The sequence below is a fragment of the Oenanthe melanoleuca genome, chromosome 2, assembly GCF_029582105.1.
Source record: "Oenanthe melanoleuca isolate GR-GAL-2019-014 chromosome 2, OMel1.0, whole genome shotgun sequence".
Lineage (NCBI taxonomy): Eukaryota > Metazoa > Chordata > Aves > Passeriformes > Muscicapidae > Oenanthe > Oenanthe melanoleuca.
In genome coordinates this window covers 68,876,956-68,894,551 of record NC_079335.1, presented here as the reverse complement: position 1 = coordinate 68,894,551, position 17,596 = coordinate 68,876,956, and the positions used below count along the sequence as shown (strand labels likewise).

General features: G+C 35.5%; 1 protein-coding gene across 1 annotated transcript in view; it reads left to right on the top strand.

The window, feature by feature from the left end:
* Positions 1 to 17,596, top strand: part of ABCA13 (ATP binding cassette subfamily A member 13) — a 164,766-nt gene that overhangs the window by 28,880 nt on the left and 118,290 nt on the right. Inside the window, 8 exon segments of the mRNA XM_056484532.1 lie at positions 997 to 1,115; positions 2,375 to 2,547; positions 3,703 to 3,779; positions 3,928 to 4,049; positions 6,573 to 6,767; positions 8,595 to 8,759; positions 14,275 to 14,452; positions 16,681 to 16,820. Of these exon segments, the coding sequence (XP_056340507.1) occupies positions 997 to 1,115; positions 2,375 to 2,547; positions 3,703 to 3,779; positions 3,928 to 4,049; positions 6,573 to 6,767; positions 8,595 to 8,759; positions 14,275 to 14,452; positions 16,681 to 16,820 (1,169 nt within the window).

The following is a 17,596-nucleotide window of genomic DNA, read 5'->3' as shown; positions in this document are numbered from 1 at the left end:
TTGTGTAACCTGTGTTCTGTCCTTGACCTCTGAAGAACAGTCTGTTTATTGAGAGAACTGAGATTAGGGAATTAAATTTCTTTCATTCTCATTTCAATCCTCTGTTTGTGGGAATGTTTCATAATGTTTCATTTGTTACAGGAAACATTATGAAACGTAATGACAAAAGATGAAAACTGCTTGATTTGGTTTGGTTTGAGGAATTGTTTTGTATTACTTCTATGAATAAGAGAAAATTTTGCTTGTTTTAGAAGCAGTGTTAAATGTTTATTATTCTTCCTATTTGACTTAAGAACCAAACTTAAAGAAAAAAAAACCCCACAACTGAAAAAATTACCTTGGTACTGAATGAGAATTCAGCAGTCAAGTCAAATTCCTTCACTACTATCCTGTGTACAAACCCACTGCAGACAGCAGAAGGGAGGCTTTTTCCAAGGATATAGCGCTACAAGCTTGGGTGGAAATGGCCTCCATGGATGACCAGGGGGATAATTCTATCACCCTACATGGGTTCATTATCCTAAGATATGGAAAGTTCTTATCTAATGCTGTTTTGCTCCCCTCATAGTTTGGGTTTGGAAGTTAAAGCTCACTGGAGGGTTAGTAACACCCAGGTGTTCCTACAGGGAAATAGCATCAGGGGAAGCCTGCCTGAGGAAAAGGTAGATGTGGTTAATACTCTCAGCTTCTCAGAGTTATGCTTCTTGCTCATGAAAGGCAAATTTGAAATTTTCTTCTCTGGTTCTGTAGCAGGTAGGGATGTTCTTATTATTGATCAGGAAAATGTAATGGAGAAAGTAACTGGAATTCAATCAAGCCAGCCTTTCTTGTCCTCTGAAAAAATGTGAATTTAGTTAGAAATATTCCTCTGTGCCTACCATATCAGATGTTCCTTGCTTTTAAAAATTTTCTCTCCCATATTAGTTGGCTAACTTTAAATTTGATTTCAAGTTGGTTTTTTAAAATCAGATTAAATCTGGACATTTTCTCTTACAGAAGAACCCACTGTCTTTAGCAACACTTTCTGTGCCATTGCAAAGTGTAAAGATGGATTAACAAGTCACTTGCTCCTCTCTGTCTTTGAAGGGATTGCTGTGGCTCAAGATCATTATCAGGTCTGAATGATTTCCTCACCTACAAGTGTACTTTACAACATGCATCAAACTTTGGAAACTAATGGAAGTTTTGTTTTTTCTTTCCCCATTTTCCGAATGGCAAGTCACCGCAGTGGCTATACACACCTGAGATTTAAATAGGTATAATTGGTAATTTTGATAGAGATACCTAGAAGAAATTCCTTAAATAAATGTTGGTAAACTTTACAACCTATAGGTATGGCTTTGAATTATTAAAAGTCCTGTAACTAGGATAATTGGATTGTCAATCAATGTCAAACAGCAGTCCATTTTTAATTTCTTTAAATTGTCATTGTCCTAATTTAATGAGTTATAGTTCATTTCTACTTTCAAATCTTCAGAGGAACGTTTGTGAAATTAAGCTAGAAACAAATAAACTTCTTGGCCAGAGTAATTCCAGCTAAAATGGCAGTTTTGATTGCCTGTTGGGTTCAGTCTGTTTTTCTTTAACATGTCAGCAGGTGAGAGTAATATTTGACATTTAGGGACTCACCCAGAGTTGGAAGCAGGCCTTTGGATAGCACATGTGTGTGTACACAGACAAAATACTCAAGTCATACTTTTTAGTATAGAATTTATCTTTTTTTTAGTCCTGCTTCTTTGTCTACCTGGAAATTTTTCTGATATGAACAGCAGTGATGACAAGTGGCATCACTCCTGTCTCAAATCAGACTATTGCAGCCCAGATGTGTTTGTGCAGCCATCACCCTTCTATGACCTCCTCCTGCAAATATCAAAAAATCTTCACAAAATCAAAATTTTAAATATTCAGGAGTAAAGATATAAGTGTATACTATACAGAGCATAATGCATGAAAAGCTTTTTATGTGAGGATCCAGATATTCTGACTTGTTGAATACAAACTGATCTTCAAAACAATTTTTTTGGAAAAAGATAAAAGTGGTCAGACTAAAATTAAAAACAATAAAGAAAAAGAACAGCTCATTTCATTTTGAAACAAACTTTAAAAGGTTGGCATTTCTATTAGTGGATAACTCTCCTTGACAGGCTAGTTCAAATTCCCAATCTGATTGTTTCCAAAACTCAAATATTTGAAAATTCCTTGGTTCTAGAAAGCATTTAATCCAGTTTTAGTTAATCATACAATGACTAAGAGAATATTACCTTACCCATATTCTCAGTTGAAAATATGAATCATCTAGTTACTGAGACCTGCTATTTCAAACTATAACATAATCTCATAAATTTACTAACCATGTGATCACCATGTTCTGCAGGATGTTGGAAGATATTTGCCTGCTTTCAACAAGGGGGATTGTGAAAGTATGGCATACATAAACCAAAAGCTTTCCAGTGCTTTGGAGAACTTTGTGGGAGTCTTGCAGAATACCAGCAGTGACAGCTGTGAATGCCAGCTAATGTTGGGGAACATCCAGAGACGACTGCAAATGTAAAGCCTTTCACATTTTGGTACCCCAAATGGTTCTTCATCATTAGTGATGTTATTCTGTGCATATGTCTGTGTTCTAAATTAAGTAATTACAGGAGAAATACTGTCATTTTAAGCTTTGTTCATTTAACTTAAAACTGAATGGATAAAATGCACAAATTATTTAAGTAATTTAGAATAACAATATTTCTAAAAACACATTTTTTGCTGAGCACTTGCAGCAGATCTTGCTGTTCTATCAGCTGAATCCTTTGGATTAAAACTAAGAAAATTTTAAATTTTCTGTGACTTCAGTTAAGTCAAAGTTTTGATATCTAATTTTTTTTATTTATAGCTCTTTTGATGTGACTTTTCCTCTCAATAGCTCAATACCTTTTTGTGAAACATTTAGCATTCAGTTCAGTTCAACAGTTCAAAGAGTTAGAACTGGTGATTGTAAACTGATGAAATTGATCTCCAAACTACTTCTGATAGTTATTTGCATGAGGCACACCATTAGATTTTAAGTAAAGATACTACCATGGAGTATTTCAAATTTTAAATCAGCAAGAAGTAGACATTGTTATAACAGTTGATATATTGGTTTGACTGTTGGATTGTTTTCATAACAGGCTTGAATAGTGTCTGTGAATTACAGTAATAATACAGAAGAACTTGAGCCTAGATGCTGCTCCTAAATACCACGGGCTCATGTCCAGTTTGAAGAGAAAATCATATCCAATGTGTGCATACTCTTATTACTTAAATTGTAATTAGATTTTTTTTTTTCAACTGCAGTGATTTATATATCTAGGTTTTAAAAATGTATGTTCAGTAAGAAACATGGAAGTGAGATATTGCTAGACCTGCCCTTCTCTATAAGCCACCATTTGCTAGGGCCCTCAGTCATTATGGGATTCTGTCTCTACAGATGTACAAATGTAGGGATATACATGTGTATCTCTACATGTGCAGTCTCATGCAGACATCAAGTATGATGACCACTGCCCCATATAAATTCCACACAAGGTCTGTAGAGGTGCTGGCTGCATGCCCAGTGCACAATGGGACCCTCTTGACTCTTTTAGTCCAGTTTCACTATTCATGTTAGTCTTTATACATTGAATGCCAATGACTTGGTTCTGATAACTTCTCAGACTAAGGCTGTCATTCCAGGGTGACTGAAAATCTGGAGCTACAATTGTTGGAAAACCCAGCAGCAGCTTTCCTCAGCAATTTTAATCTTGTGAATGGTGAGTTCCAGTTTTATTCACTTTCTCTATAAGTCACTCTAGTGCAATTTTGTAGGACAATAACTGTTTCTTTGTCCTTTTAAATTCAAAGGGACACTGTTTATGGAGACCATTGTCTTAAGGCAATATTGTCACTCTTCTCTTCCAGATATGAAAGTCAAAGATTTTGTTCGGAACATTACTCACTTGAGGCTGGACATTGGTTCCTCTCTGAATATTTCTGAAGAAACTCTCAATACCCTACTGGAAGCCAGTGTCTCTCATACAGAGGTAAAAGATCAAAAAGAGGCAGATTACTGGGTCAACCTATAGCATAGTGTGCCAGCTGAAGCAAAATAATCCACATTGTTTGTGTGGAATCTTATATTTTCATTTATCACTTCCATATGAAATACTATGGGAGTTTTAGGACTTTAAAGTAATAATGTGATGCATTAAGAGATTAATTTACAGAAGCACTATTCTTCTGGTCTTCATTACTTTCAGCAGTGTTTTACCCTCTTGTGCTGACACAGAATTGGAACTTTGCTGTCTTGGTATTGTAGAAAAGATGAGGGTTTCTGAAGATATAATTTTGTACCTTACCACCTCTGCTCATTGTGGTATGGAGCTGTCTTACGTATATATTGTTTAAATTCCTCTGTATGTTCCTCGCTGTTCTTACATTATCTTGCCACTCTCTCACTTTACTTTCACGTTGAGTTGTTGATTCTTGAGTGTTCTAAGTTTTCTGAGGGAAAGGCTGTGTGTAACCATTGCTTTTTCCTGCGATCCCAGTGGTCAGTTGAAATCAGGAGAAATGCCGGCTGACTAATAGGCTCTCTCTGCTGCGAGTGTCTAAGAGCTGAGGGTGCGTTTGGTGTAAATTGATCAGCTCAGTCAAGCAGCCACTGGGTGTCAGTGATGCTCCACTTGCAGAAACCATTGCAACCTCCGTTCGTGAAAAGTGCAGCATTAAAAAGGCAGCTCAGAAATCATAACTACTTATAGATGATTTGTTCTTCTGCCTCTGTGGCAGTGTGACTGCCTTTATTGTTAACTTGTTATTGTGATGCCACTAAATGGTAATGAGAGAAGTCAGCTGAAAGCAATTCAGTTAAATGGGATTCAGTGCACCTTTGATCCTTTGGAATAATAATGCTAATTGGCTGAATTGTCAAATTACTTTCCATCCTTACTTTTTGCTGGTCATATGTAGAGCTTAGATATATACACACATCTCACATTTGGATAACTATAGATAATGCTTTGTTTGCTTAGTGCTTAAATCCTCCCCCAGTCCAACTGGAGCATTAAAAGCCTGTGTCTCTTAGTGATATGAAAGCTGCACAAGTGTTTCTTAGAGTTATATTTCAGGCTTGCCCATTATGTTTATTGTCTATACAGCCACTGTCTGATAACCTAATGGTAGCTATAAGCCCATTGTAGCCCTATATTTCTGTGATTGTATACTATTACTGTGCTTGCTTCTAGAACAGTAAGAGTAAGCCTGGGAATTTTTTGTGCTTATTGTATTTACCCATAATTTCTGTCACAATATTATGTGCTGGCCATGCTCATTGCCATGTGACGAAGTGATTTGAAATCACTTAAAACCTGCAACCTGAATTCTATAAGCAATCATTTACTTGAATGTAGGAGTTTGGATTATCCCTGTTACTCAGAAATCTGCAAGGAAAGTTCAGAGGAGGTTAACCTGGGGGAGAAAACTTAGAATGTGTTAAAACTGCACTGAAATGTTGATACTCATGTGAGGTACATTTGAAATAAATTTCAAATTGCATCACACTCAAAATTTCTCCCCAGCAAGAAGTCTAAATTGGTATCATCTTACACTACTTGCAGAATTATGTTCATATTCAGTTCCTTGAGTGCACACAATGAAAAGTGAATCTGCAAATGTATAGAAAACCTTGTAGAACCACAAAGGCAAAACTCTGTTCTAGAATAAAAATAAAAAAATCTAATTATTAAGTTGGAAAATAAAATGCTAATAGGAATTAAAGTCTTAAATTGCATATCCTGACTGTCTTGCAGTACCCTGACTGGGTACGGTTAGCAGCAAGAGATGCATTCAGTGGAGGCAATAGAGGCAAATTTTGTCCTAAGCAGTAGAAAGCATCCTTCTTGGCTTCTAGAGGCTCCTAAAAAACTTGTGATTTTTCTGGACTTGTTGAGAATGGGTAGCTAAGAACTCCTGAGATATCTGGACTTCAAGCACTTGCCATTATCCAAGATGGTTTTATTATAGTCTCACCCAAGGACTGCTTAGGTGTTTGTCCCTTCATCTGCTATTAAATAATACTTTAAAGCAGTGTTTAACTGAGAAATGTGAGCTGGGTCGTGTGGGTAGACATTGTGCCATATAGGCATCTCCCTGTGTTAAATCTGTGTGTCCTTTGAAAGAAGAAAGGACCATATTGTTTGATGTTAGTGACATACATGCTGAGATTTTGATCTTCAGTGTTTCTGCAGCAGAGGTGTATATCTGCTAGAAGTATGCTCAGCATTGTAAATAACTTGCTTATGGTATGAATGCTCAAGAACAAATGACTGACCTGTGAAAAATGAAAGCAAATCCTTATAAGAAGCATACTTCATCTTTTTATATGTGCAAGGAGTATAAAGTAAGAACAGAGCAATCTGATATAAAGCTGTATGGTTTATTATTTCAGGTCTGTTGGTGCCTGCAAATTGTCATGTTACTGTGACACAAATTTTCACCTTATTGACTATAAAAAAAGGTGATGTATTTCAGTGAGAAAAATTTTTAATACACATATGTTGTGATAGGTTCTTTACAGGGCCTTTGTGGTAGCCTTAACTGGAAGATGTGATGAAGAAGTACTTAGCCTACTGCTAAAGCTGCCTGAAAACAATAGAACTTCCCTGGTAGTGGAAGAATTATGTTCTTTACCAGCACTGGACTTGTATACCATGTTTGTATTATTTATACAAAATTTGAACGTTCGTCACATCATGTACAAGGTAAGATGTTTTTATTTGAAGGTAGTATGAAACATACAGGTAGATAGATTATTAATTCTATTATTTCTTCAGATGTTCTTTGTCTATGAAAGCTAAAAGTGGGCATATGAAAATTTTGTCTTCATTTGGCTCCCCAAAATATAACAGGTGAAGAACGGGGCTGATAGATGCATCTTCAGGAAAATTATCACTGAGGAGTTAATTATGAAACCTTTGCAGAAAACACAGGAGGTCAAAGCCATGGTTTTATTAATCTTTACCAGAGTTTGTTGTTCATGCAATTAGTCACTTCATTATTTGTAAGAGTGGAAGCTTGATCTGACAGCATATGAACTAAAACCAGCATAGCATAGCAGCTCACATCACAAGAATGGCAAAATTATTTTCTAGGAAGAATTCATAACACTGTGAATGCAAATGTCTGTAGCACAACTGTATTATCTGTACAACTGTAGATAATCTGGAATCTAGTTTGGTATTCAGTGACATAATGGTTTTATCTGTAAGAACAGAACTATTGAATGGGATAGTTAGAAGACATTAAATTCAGTTCTTTTGGGGGAAATTGATTGACAGAACATAAATATGTTTTATTCAGCATGAATAGCTGAAACATACTTATTGTGAGAATATTTTTTATTTTGTTCTAAAGCCGTAGGGGTCTGGTTGTATTCTCGATGCCGCATGCTCAGTTAAGAAGGTTAGACATAGAATTTTATAAACAAGAACCTTTCTCACAATAGGTAAGGGTACCAGAGGGAAAAGGTTTTACTTCCTGAATTATCTGCAAACCTAGAAAGGGAAAAAAAAATAGAAGAAAATAAACCAGTGCTTATTCTGATGAGTGTTTCTACTGAGCTCTACAGAAACCTATTCTAGTCCTAGCAAAGGGAAAAAAATGTTGTCAGCTCATCCTAAATTATAATGGAAGTTCTACTACTTTTTTAGGCAAATAAGATTGTTTTTATGGGTGTCTTTGAATTTTTGTTTATTTGTTGGTTTTTGTTTTTATTTTCGTTTTTTTTTTTTTTTACAATGTAAGAGCTGGTGAGGGCTGAGAAGAAAATCATCACAGACATTATAGTGGGAAGACAAAGATGGATATAAAATAGATAATCACAGGAAAAGCTGAAACTATATAATGAGATTATTGTGATTTTATTATTTTGCATAGACAGGTAACAATGAATCAGTCTGCATTATGGTATCATCTAACTAATCCCCAAAACAAAGGGAACAGATAGAAAATCCATAATGATGAATTTGCATCGAGGAAATAGCAAACAGCCAATTGAACTTAGGTCAAGTAGGTAATAAAATGCACACAATTATTTTGGGCATGAAAAATTCAAAGGGAGGAAGAGTGCGGCAGGAAAGTTAGTTATATATTAAGCAATAAGAGTGGTTTCTGCATTTAATTGAACTTACAAATTATTTTTAAAATATGAAATTATTACAATGAACATTTTTTTAAGTGGCAAAGAAAAAGTTTCCATTTATCTGGATTCTAGGATAGAATGTTGCAGATCCCAGTAGCATCTTGGGTTGGAAAGCTCTCTCCAACTTGGCAGATGTAAACATGTTATCTGAATATTGATTTATGATTTGTTATAAGCCACATCTAGCATTAGGTTATGGAGAACTTCAGCTTAAGCTACGATTAGCTGGGGAGTTATATCAAAAGGATTTTGTTAAAAATGGTTTGTAGGAACATTGTATAATCAGTTCTAGAAAAAGACTGACTAATTTTGAGTGTTTAATTGAAAGGCAAACATTTGTTTCTAACTGGAATTTTCTGTTGTGTTTTTGTTTTTCTTCTTATCCAAGGTCCAGATACCACCTGATATAGGCAATGTATTAAATATGTTACTGAATGTGGTTTCTAGTATCAGCTCACTTCTCAACAAAGTTCACCATGTCATGGAAAAGCTTCCAGTGTTCCTCCAAGGAATTCAAAATATTGGTGTGCTTGACATCTCTGCATTGCAGCAGGTATGCTTAGGGCTTCAATATGCAAAATAAATTCCCCTTGTGAGGTGATTAGGCAGGGATATGTGCTTAGTAAGGAGGCACACTAATAGAAATTATTTCCTAGAAAGTACAGAATGCAGAAAGAGTCCATAAACACTAGGAAGATTCATCTGGTCTCTTTCAAGCAGTCTGGTAATTCTGAGACTACTGATATGTTGTTTCTGTCTTTTTTTTTTTTTTTTTTGTTTTTGTTAACTTACGAGATCCTAGCCTAAGTTACTTCAGTGTTTGTCAACTGACTAACATAATCTATAATCCATGATTTGGAGATTGCTAGCCAGGCCTTTTCAGCTAATAGTGGTTTTTTGTTTGGTTAGTTTTGTTTTATTCTTTTTTTTAAATAATATGAGCTCAAGACAGAAAACGTGGCAGATACAAGAACTCCATAGACTGTCTTGAGCTCATATTCACCTAAAGATCTGTGTGGTAGTTCTGCCTGACATTTTTAAAACAAAGTGGCCTGAGGTGTGAGTGAGGGTATTATTTTGTCCCTGCCTTTAAGGGCAGTTGCAGTATGCAGGTCTTCACAGCTAGCACAGCAGTGGATCTAGTGTCAGGTGAACCATCAGAAAGATTTCTGTGTCTAACCAGGTTCCAATTCCATAGGAATTTTTGCTGACCCCCATGGAATTATTTTTTGGGTTTGTTGTCCTTTGTGGAAACTTGAGGATTGGATCTGGTTTAAAATTGCAAACCTCTAAAGGATCCTGCAGTGGTGAACAGTGCAATCTGTTTTATTGTTAGAGTGCAGAGTAAACAATGCCCTAAGCACTACTGTTCTTAGTGAGATCTTTTTGAAGATCTAATCTGTGTGATAGAGACATGTTGAAAAATGCTGTTTTGGTTTTGAGCCTCTCTTTTTGGGGTATCTCTTTGGATGCTGCAATGTATGGTGACTTTCATCAAACACTTGCAATTTTGTTCTGCTTTCCTTAAACTATCTCTTTTTTGTGTCAGATTTTCTTTCCAGCAAATGAAATATTCCTTTTGGACTAAAATCCCAAAGTTCCTTATTGCATAGAAGAACCTCTCAAAAGGTGCTGCTTAAAAAAAGTTTGCAAAGGAACAAATGGAACAGCAGAGGGCTATCTGCTCACAGTTTAAACTTTGCTCGATGGTCATCCCTATTATCCTGTAATTTAGCATAGATTTAATTTTGGATTTTTTATTCTTTTTTAGTTCTAGCCCTTTTTGATCACTTTTTTTGACACAGTCTTTATTTTCTAATGTTTTACTGAATCCTTTTTTCATATGAAATTGCTGGAGCTTTCTGGTCACCTAATAATTTGTGGAAGATTATTTTAATCTAAGTGCCTATTTCTTTTATTAATAAATTAATTTTTTATTTCAAGGGCTCTTCTGTCTCTGTAACTTCTTTGAAATTTTGAAGACTAGTAAAATTGTCCTTTCTTTTCCATGTTTAACTTGATTTTTTTTTTTATACTTTCCAATAAGTTTTAATTATGGATTACTTATTGCTTCTTTTCTATGGTGGCAAAGCTTGTGCTATTGAATAAGTGCTCCACTGAAGTGCATATATTGCTTAAATGTTTTCTTTTATTTCCAAAAGAGTCCATCCTTCTGGATTTTTTTTCATGATTACCAAGAACAAAGTAGTTCAGTGACATTGAAAGATTATCAGATAAAGAATGTAAATATTTTTAGGGTCAAATATGTGGACCTTTGTCAAAAAGACACTGAAGTTGATTTTTAAAAAAATACTTCTGTAATGAAAGAGGTAAAGTAATTTTTGACTATGCACATGGATTTCTGCCTAAAAGTAAAAATTAAAAGGAATAAACAACTTTAATGGAGCTGTAAAATGTGTAGTTGAATTGGAAAGGTACACATATTGGAATAAAATATGGTATAAAAAACTCATTATCTACTCATCAGCATTAACTAGAATATGGTACCAGATTCTACTGTTAAAAACACTGAGTCCCTGAGGAAAAACATTGCTGATTTCAATCATGATTTTTGCTTGTGTTTTGCTGTTTGAAATTATTCAGTCATATTTTCATGTCTAAGTTTTTGGATGCTTGTCACTCATCAATAGATAAGCTGCAGGGGACTTCCTGAGTTGCTGAATGCTGTTAATTGTGAGAGGTGGCTTCACTCTGTAATCCTTCCATTAACTTGAGCAAATTCTCTGTTGAACCCATCATTGCAGAACAACCTGTTGGGGTTTTAAAGGAATAAAATTCTGACTTAGGTTTATTTGTGGCTACTATGTTTATTCTTTAATCAAAAATGTTCTGGGGTATTTTTAACTTGCATGGCTTGCCCATATGTTTGTGGAAGGCCAATTGCAGTCCTCTGTTTTGATAGATTGAAGTGACTTATTTTAGCATTTGTTTTTTGATTTAGCTTTTTCTTTTATATTAAGCTCTCAGTTGCTTAAGACAGCCTAGCATCGTTTTTGCATGATGGTTTAAGGCTAATCCTGAATGTCTGGAAGCAGAAATGTGTACAGTGTTTGAGGAGAATTATACTGATGGTTCTTGTAGCCTGCTCATTCTTGTCTAGCCTAGTAAAATGGCTTTCCTAAATTTGCATTCAACTTTTTCATAAACTGCACACAGTTTTGTCTCTTAGATGATTAAGGATGAGTGATATACTGAGGTGGCCTCCATTTTATAGCAACATCTCATGATTTCAGTTAATAAATAAGGTTTTGCACTAGTTATCTTTCTATTCAATTTGCTTTGAATTGTTTATTTGGTTTTTTGCCATATTGCATTCTGATCTTCTTTTCTCCTGCAATGCCTTCTGGTATTAAATGATAGGCAAATTTAGGCAATTTGCTTCTTTCAGGGCTCAAAGGAATAACACTAATAACTTCTCTGTAATCCTGTGCTTTCTTTCCTGTTTCCTTTCTTTCCTGCAATATCTTCTTAATGCCATTTTTTACCCACTGCTATTAATCAGCAATTGGATTAATGATGATTAATAATTTCTAGAGCAAGAACATTAATTGGTTGTTAGAGTTCACCTACATTTGAGTCAGCATGTTTCCTTTCTGGAGACAGGAATTACCCTCCCACATAAATATGTTGTGTTGTTAAGGAATGATAATTTGAGACTTAAATTTTACTTCTCAAATATTTTTTGTCTTTAATGTTCTCCTCCTTAAAATTTACTGTATATCTTGCCCTAAAAAATATCACAACCAGATATCCATTATTTCCTTGGTCACTATACTTCTCGCTCTTGACTATATATAATTTTTCCTACTTTTCAAATAGTGCCATCTAAATTTGATAGGCTTCTGAAAAATTGTTTAATCAAATCAGCAATTTTGCTATTATCTCCCTGATTCTGTCAATTTCAGGACAAAAAGGACTTTGTTCTGTTTCTGTTTTTCCCCAAGAATCAGGATTATCTATTTCTCTGAATTTGTTTCCTTTGGCCCTTTGGTTTAACCAAATTTTGAATTCTCTTTTAGCTCCTTTTTCCAGGAAAATTGCATTCTTTTTTTCTCTCTTTCTTTCTCTCTAATATAATGATTCAGAATGTATATTAGATTTATGTGTAAGCTGTAGCACAGTATTACTTTTAAAATTATTTTTCTGGGTAGTTGATGTTTTTATTCCATGTGAATTTGTTTTCATTCATAACATTTTTTAGGCATGCAGCTGTTCTGTTAGGTCAGAAGCTCCTATGCTATGAGATTTTTGCCTCCATTTGAAAATCCATTTTCAGATAACCTTTTAATCTTCCATACCAGACTTCCTCTTCCATGAATTTGCAACAGTGACTTGCTTGACAGATTATTTGGTAGGAGGCTGGTTGTTTGGATTAATCAGTCTTGATTACAGCCTTACATTGTACAGTTTAAACTAGACCAACTAGATCAAAGGTAACATTTTTTTCCTTTTTTTGTGAGATACAAACTATATATTTCTCATACTTTATCAAAGCCAAATTTTAAGAAACATAACTTTTTGAGTCAGTGGATATTTAGTTGAAAGAGAGTAAGTAGATGTAGCCTGTTAGTGGCAGCTTACCACATAAATATTCATTATTTCAATTTCAAGTTATTTTGATTGGAACTGGAATTAATTAGCACGTTTGTGCTCTTTGACTGAAATAAGCCTCATTTATTCCTCTAGTGCAAATAGTCACTAATAAAGATTCATAACCAATTTTATTCTGCATTGTGCATAAATAAAGTTTATTTCTCCAGTGAAGTCCATGCCAGCAGATACATTCAAGGGCTGTTGATAGTTGTATTATGAAATATGGGTATTATTTGTTTACTTTGCTCTGTGCTGATACTGTGTGCTAAAAGTAAGATTTTGGGAGCAGCTAACACTGAGTTTTAAACACTTACTAATTCCTCTCCAGGATTACTAAAGAAGCACCTGGCACTTCAATAAATGCATTGATCAGGATAAACTGTTTCTAACAGTGCAATTTCCAAACTGTCTGTGATTATGTCTTTATGTAAAGTGCTGTATTACTTTGAAAATTGACTCTTCTATTTAAAAAAATTCCGACGAGAAAATGCTAATTTTTTTTTTCAGTGCCGAATGTGCGTGTTTGACATACCACAGTGTTTTTTTCTACTTGCCAGTTGTGGAGTCTTCAAATGAAGTCTGATAGTCTAGTTATGCCTTTCTTGACAAGCATCTGCTGCAGTAATGAGTATCAGAGAGCCTGTGCACTCTTCAGCTGCCCCACAGCAGCACGGTGTCTTGCAGTTGTGTCCTCTTAGAGCTGTGCACCTGTACAGAATTCCATGAGATATCACTCACAATTGAGCCCATTATTTGAAAAGTGGAGCTGCACAGAGGATGAGACTATTGTTGTTCTTCTTTCTTTTTGAATGGGGTGAATGATGGTGCTTAAGCCATAAAAGCAGTCAGATTGCTCTCTCTCCTCATTAGGAGTATGCTAGTCATGAACAAATGGCAATAATAAATGCTGATATGACTCAAGATGTGCAAAAACTGTAAGCACATCTAACAAGTTAAAAGAGGTACTTGAAAAATAGGCTTTTAGGGCATGTGCATCTGAATATTTTATTTTTTTTTTTCTTATTAGCAACTGTCTTCACTGTAAATGGCCATAGCAAAATGGCTTTGATTGTTTCTGCTGCCTTTGTGACACAGGAATAATCTGCCAGGAAGAGTACATTTTGTGAAAACTGGCATTGGAATCAGGGTATCTGTAGTCCAGTTGTCTTGATATTTTCATTCCTTTTCTTCCTAACTGTTGCACAGTATTCAGTGTAGCACATTATGCTGCTGTCTTTCATTAAGTATCTCGACAATTAAAACTACATTACCTTTTCCAATAATAGATCAGAAGAACAGAAATGATCACAGCAGGCCCTCATCCTAATAGGCTGCTTCAATAGCCTAATTTTGTCAGTCTCCTTAGATGTCAATATTGACAGAACACCAGGGCTACTCCTCAAAGCTACTTAAAGCAACTTTGATTCATCTGTATTTTTGTTCATTTGTTCTAGTTTTTGCAAGGTGGGCAGTTCAGGAGTTCAGCTGTTGGATCCCTGGAGTCTGTAATCAAGGCAGTGTGTAAAGAAGAATCTTCATTTTTCAGCAGTGCAAACCTGTTCATAGACATGCCCAGAATCATGGGACTTTTGGAGGACAATATGGCAAAATATGGCATCCCTGAAGACTCAAGTAAGAAAATATACCAATGAAAAGTTGCAGTATTAATTCAGAGTTAAAAGAAATTTTTCCCACTTAAATTGGAATGTTTATATACCCACTGCCATCTCAGTTGACACTGTCATCTTAAGCACAAAGTGTTGATCAATACAAGTAGCTATGAGATGATTGTGGGTGAGAGATTCTGTTTATTTTCTATGTTTGCAAATAATAAATAAGAGTACCCCTGTCTTCGAGACATTTTTATTAACAATTTTAAAGCACTTGGTATTAAAAATATATCTTTGAGATACAAGATTGAGTATTTATTGCTGCTTGCCTTTCTTGGGTGAACAAAAAGCTGTGGTATTATTGAGCAGTAAAATATGCAAACCTTCTGTATAGAGTGAGGTTTGTAATAGTTGGTATTCCTATTTTGTTTGTCAAGTGCTCAGAAAAATCCCTTAACTCTCATATAGTTTCACCTTTGCTCCCTTTCCTCAATACCCATTTGACTCACCCTGATTAATTTTAATATTGTTAATAACCTTGTTAGTGCCCCAGGTGGCCCTGAGGAGAAGAATGCAGTGATAGAGTGTCACTGGGGACACTAGGCTGTCATCTGTTGGTTTCTACAGGCAGAAACTGCTCCTGGCTTGGCTGGGACCCTTGGGAGGGAGCCAGAGCTCTGCTTTGGCTTTCTCATTGCATGTGTGGGTGCAGTGGTAGCAGGCAGCTCTGCCTCTCTTTCCTGCTGGAAGAACAAAGTCAGCTGGATGGCTGATTAGACAGATTGTTTGGTGCTTAGGCTCTTTAACAGCCATTTAGGCCAGAAGCACTGTTTCTTGATTTTTATTTTATTTTTTTCAAATTTTTCCAAGTTGTCACAACTCTGCTGTAAGACCTTTTTACCATAGGACTCTGAAATATTTAAGGTATCAGTTAGTTCTAACATTTCCATGAGTGAATTAATACTGTTGCCCATATTTTATAAACTTGTACATGGGGCAATGGAAAATGAAAATTAAAAAAAAAAATAAAATTGAAGCCACAGAAACTTGATTTATACCACTTCACAGTGATTAACCTGTATGTATTTTGTGTATACCAAATGCTTCCCAATGACTTTCTGAAGAACACAGCAAACCAAGATTCTGTGTCCTTAGTCTATTGACATTTCTCTCTGGCTCACTTGTAGCCTCTTAATTCTTTGCTATTGTTTGTTAAGGATCGTGTTTAATAATGGTTGTTTCATTCAAGAAAGTAAAAATTCGGGTAAAGAACTGGCCTTTCTTAATGAAACATTTTTGACACTTCTTTCTTTAACTTTTGCCAGGAGTTTAAGTGATTTTGGCCTAGTTCTTCATTATGTAAAAAGATTTGTCTTCCTTGAGGAGTTAATGACATTATTAAATATTCTTCAGAGCACTAGGAACAGGATGTTCTGTAAACACTTTTAATAGAGGATAAAACCCCCCAAAACATGAGTTGGGCATAAAAATCTAGATGTTCCTTATAGGAACTCAGTGCCTTTACATGAGTACAAATACAGTGGGATATCTTGGAAACTGTTCTTTAGATCCTAGTTCTGAAGGACCTGAACCTAATGAATTAGTAACCCCATGTAATGTATGAATGTGCCTTTTTGCTAGGGAATGGAAAAGATAATTGACTGTATTTTTTAAATCAAGAAGTTGAGTATCATGACAATTTTTTGCCTGTCTTTTTGGTAGGCTCTGTAAGATCATACAAAAAATTAAAGTCTGTATTTGTGAAGGATTTTGTACATTCCTGCTTTCTTATATAGGAATCCAAAGTTGGAGAACAACGGAGGGTGTCGAAGGAATTTTATTTTTCTTTTAAGGTGACTCTTCCCTCTGAATTCACTTCTGTGGGCAGAGGTTTTGCATATGTCCTTCTGCTCTAAAATGCACAAATGTGACATTTAGCATAGATGGGATTCACAGGCAGCTTTTCAGAAATGTGAGGAGCTCTTAAGATTCTGGTTTATTTTCCCTCCTCAGTGTTTAGATCCTGCATCCTCAACACCATCATAGGTTGTGTTTAAGCAATTTCTATAGAGGCCTGTGCTGATTGCTTAGTGGCAGTTGGATGGTGTTGTTACCAAAACACTAGTAATAGTTTTTGGCATGGTGCTGTGGTAGGCTCTAAAATAAGACTCAAACTTTTATTTGAATAAAAACACTTTAATTTCCCCTGTGTCATCCACCTTGACTGTGAGTCTGTCTTGGTTTTTGCAGCTCCTTTTTGCCTGAAGCTTTATCAGGAGATTTTGCAGGCTCCTAATGGGGCTTTGCTGTGGACCTTCCTGAAACCTTTATTACATGGGAAGATACTGTACAATTCAAACATCAACATGATTGACCTGGTGATGGAGAAGGTGAGTATCAAAAAATGCCACTATTTCTCTGTATTGATTTTGTCTTTGTAATTCATTTTAAGTTCCACTTCTTTCAGAGTAGGCAGAAGCAACTTTCAGAAAAATAGATCCAACCTGAGGTCTCACCTGTTTCCCCATTTAACCTTAATGCTTCTCTTAACTTTTATCCTACCTGTTGTAGTGGTTCAAAGTCAGTGTGAAAAGCAGAATTTTGCTCAAAGTCCTTTAAACCATGCATAGAAAGAATAAAAAGGACATGTTAGTAAAAGTGCCATGTGAATCATGCTGAATCAAGGTGTAGGGTGCTCATATTTAGGGAAGCTTTTGCCTTCAATATTTTCTTGTCATGGGAACTGTAATGGGGCAGCAATTGTAATGGGGACCTGTGGGAAGGGATGTCCCCTGGGAAAAAACCTTGTTCTTAGGGAGTCACTGAGCTGAAAAAAAAAATAAAAATTAAGAAATCTACAGTTCATCCTTACTGATTGTTTCTAACACCAGTAGCTGAGTGACCAGTCGTGACTGAGGTGCTGTATGTGTGGATGCTGATGTTTTACTATCTCTGCAGTTCTGCCATGGTTGGTGCTCTGTCTTGAGTGTGAATTGTTGACAATGACACTTTTCTTCATGCCTAGATTAGAGGTGTTTCTGTAAGAGGAGGGTTTATGACTTGTTTTGGATTTCTCTGGAAATTTTGCATTGATCCTCTAAATATATAACTTTTACCCTGCAATGTTAGTTATTGCAAGAATGGAAATTTGGAAAAAATATTGCTG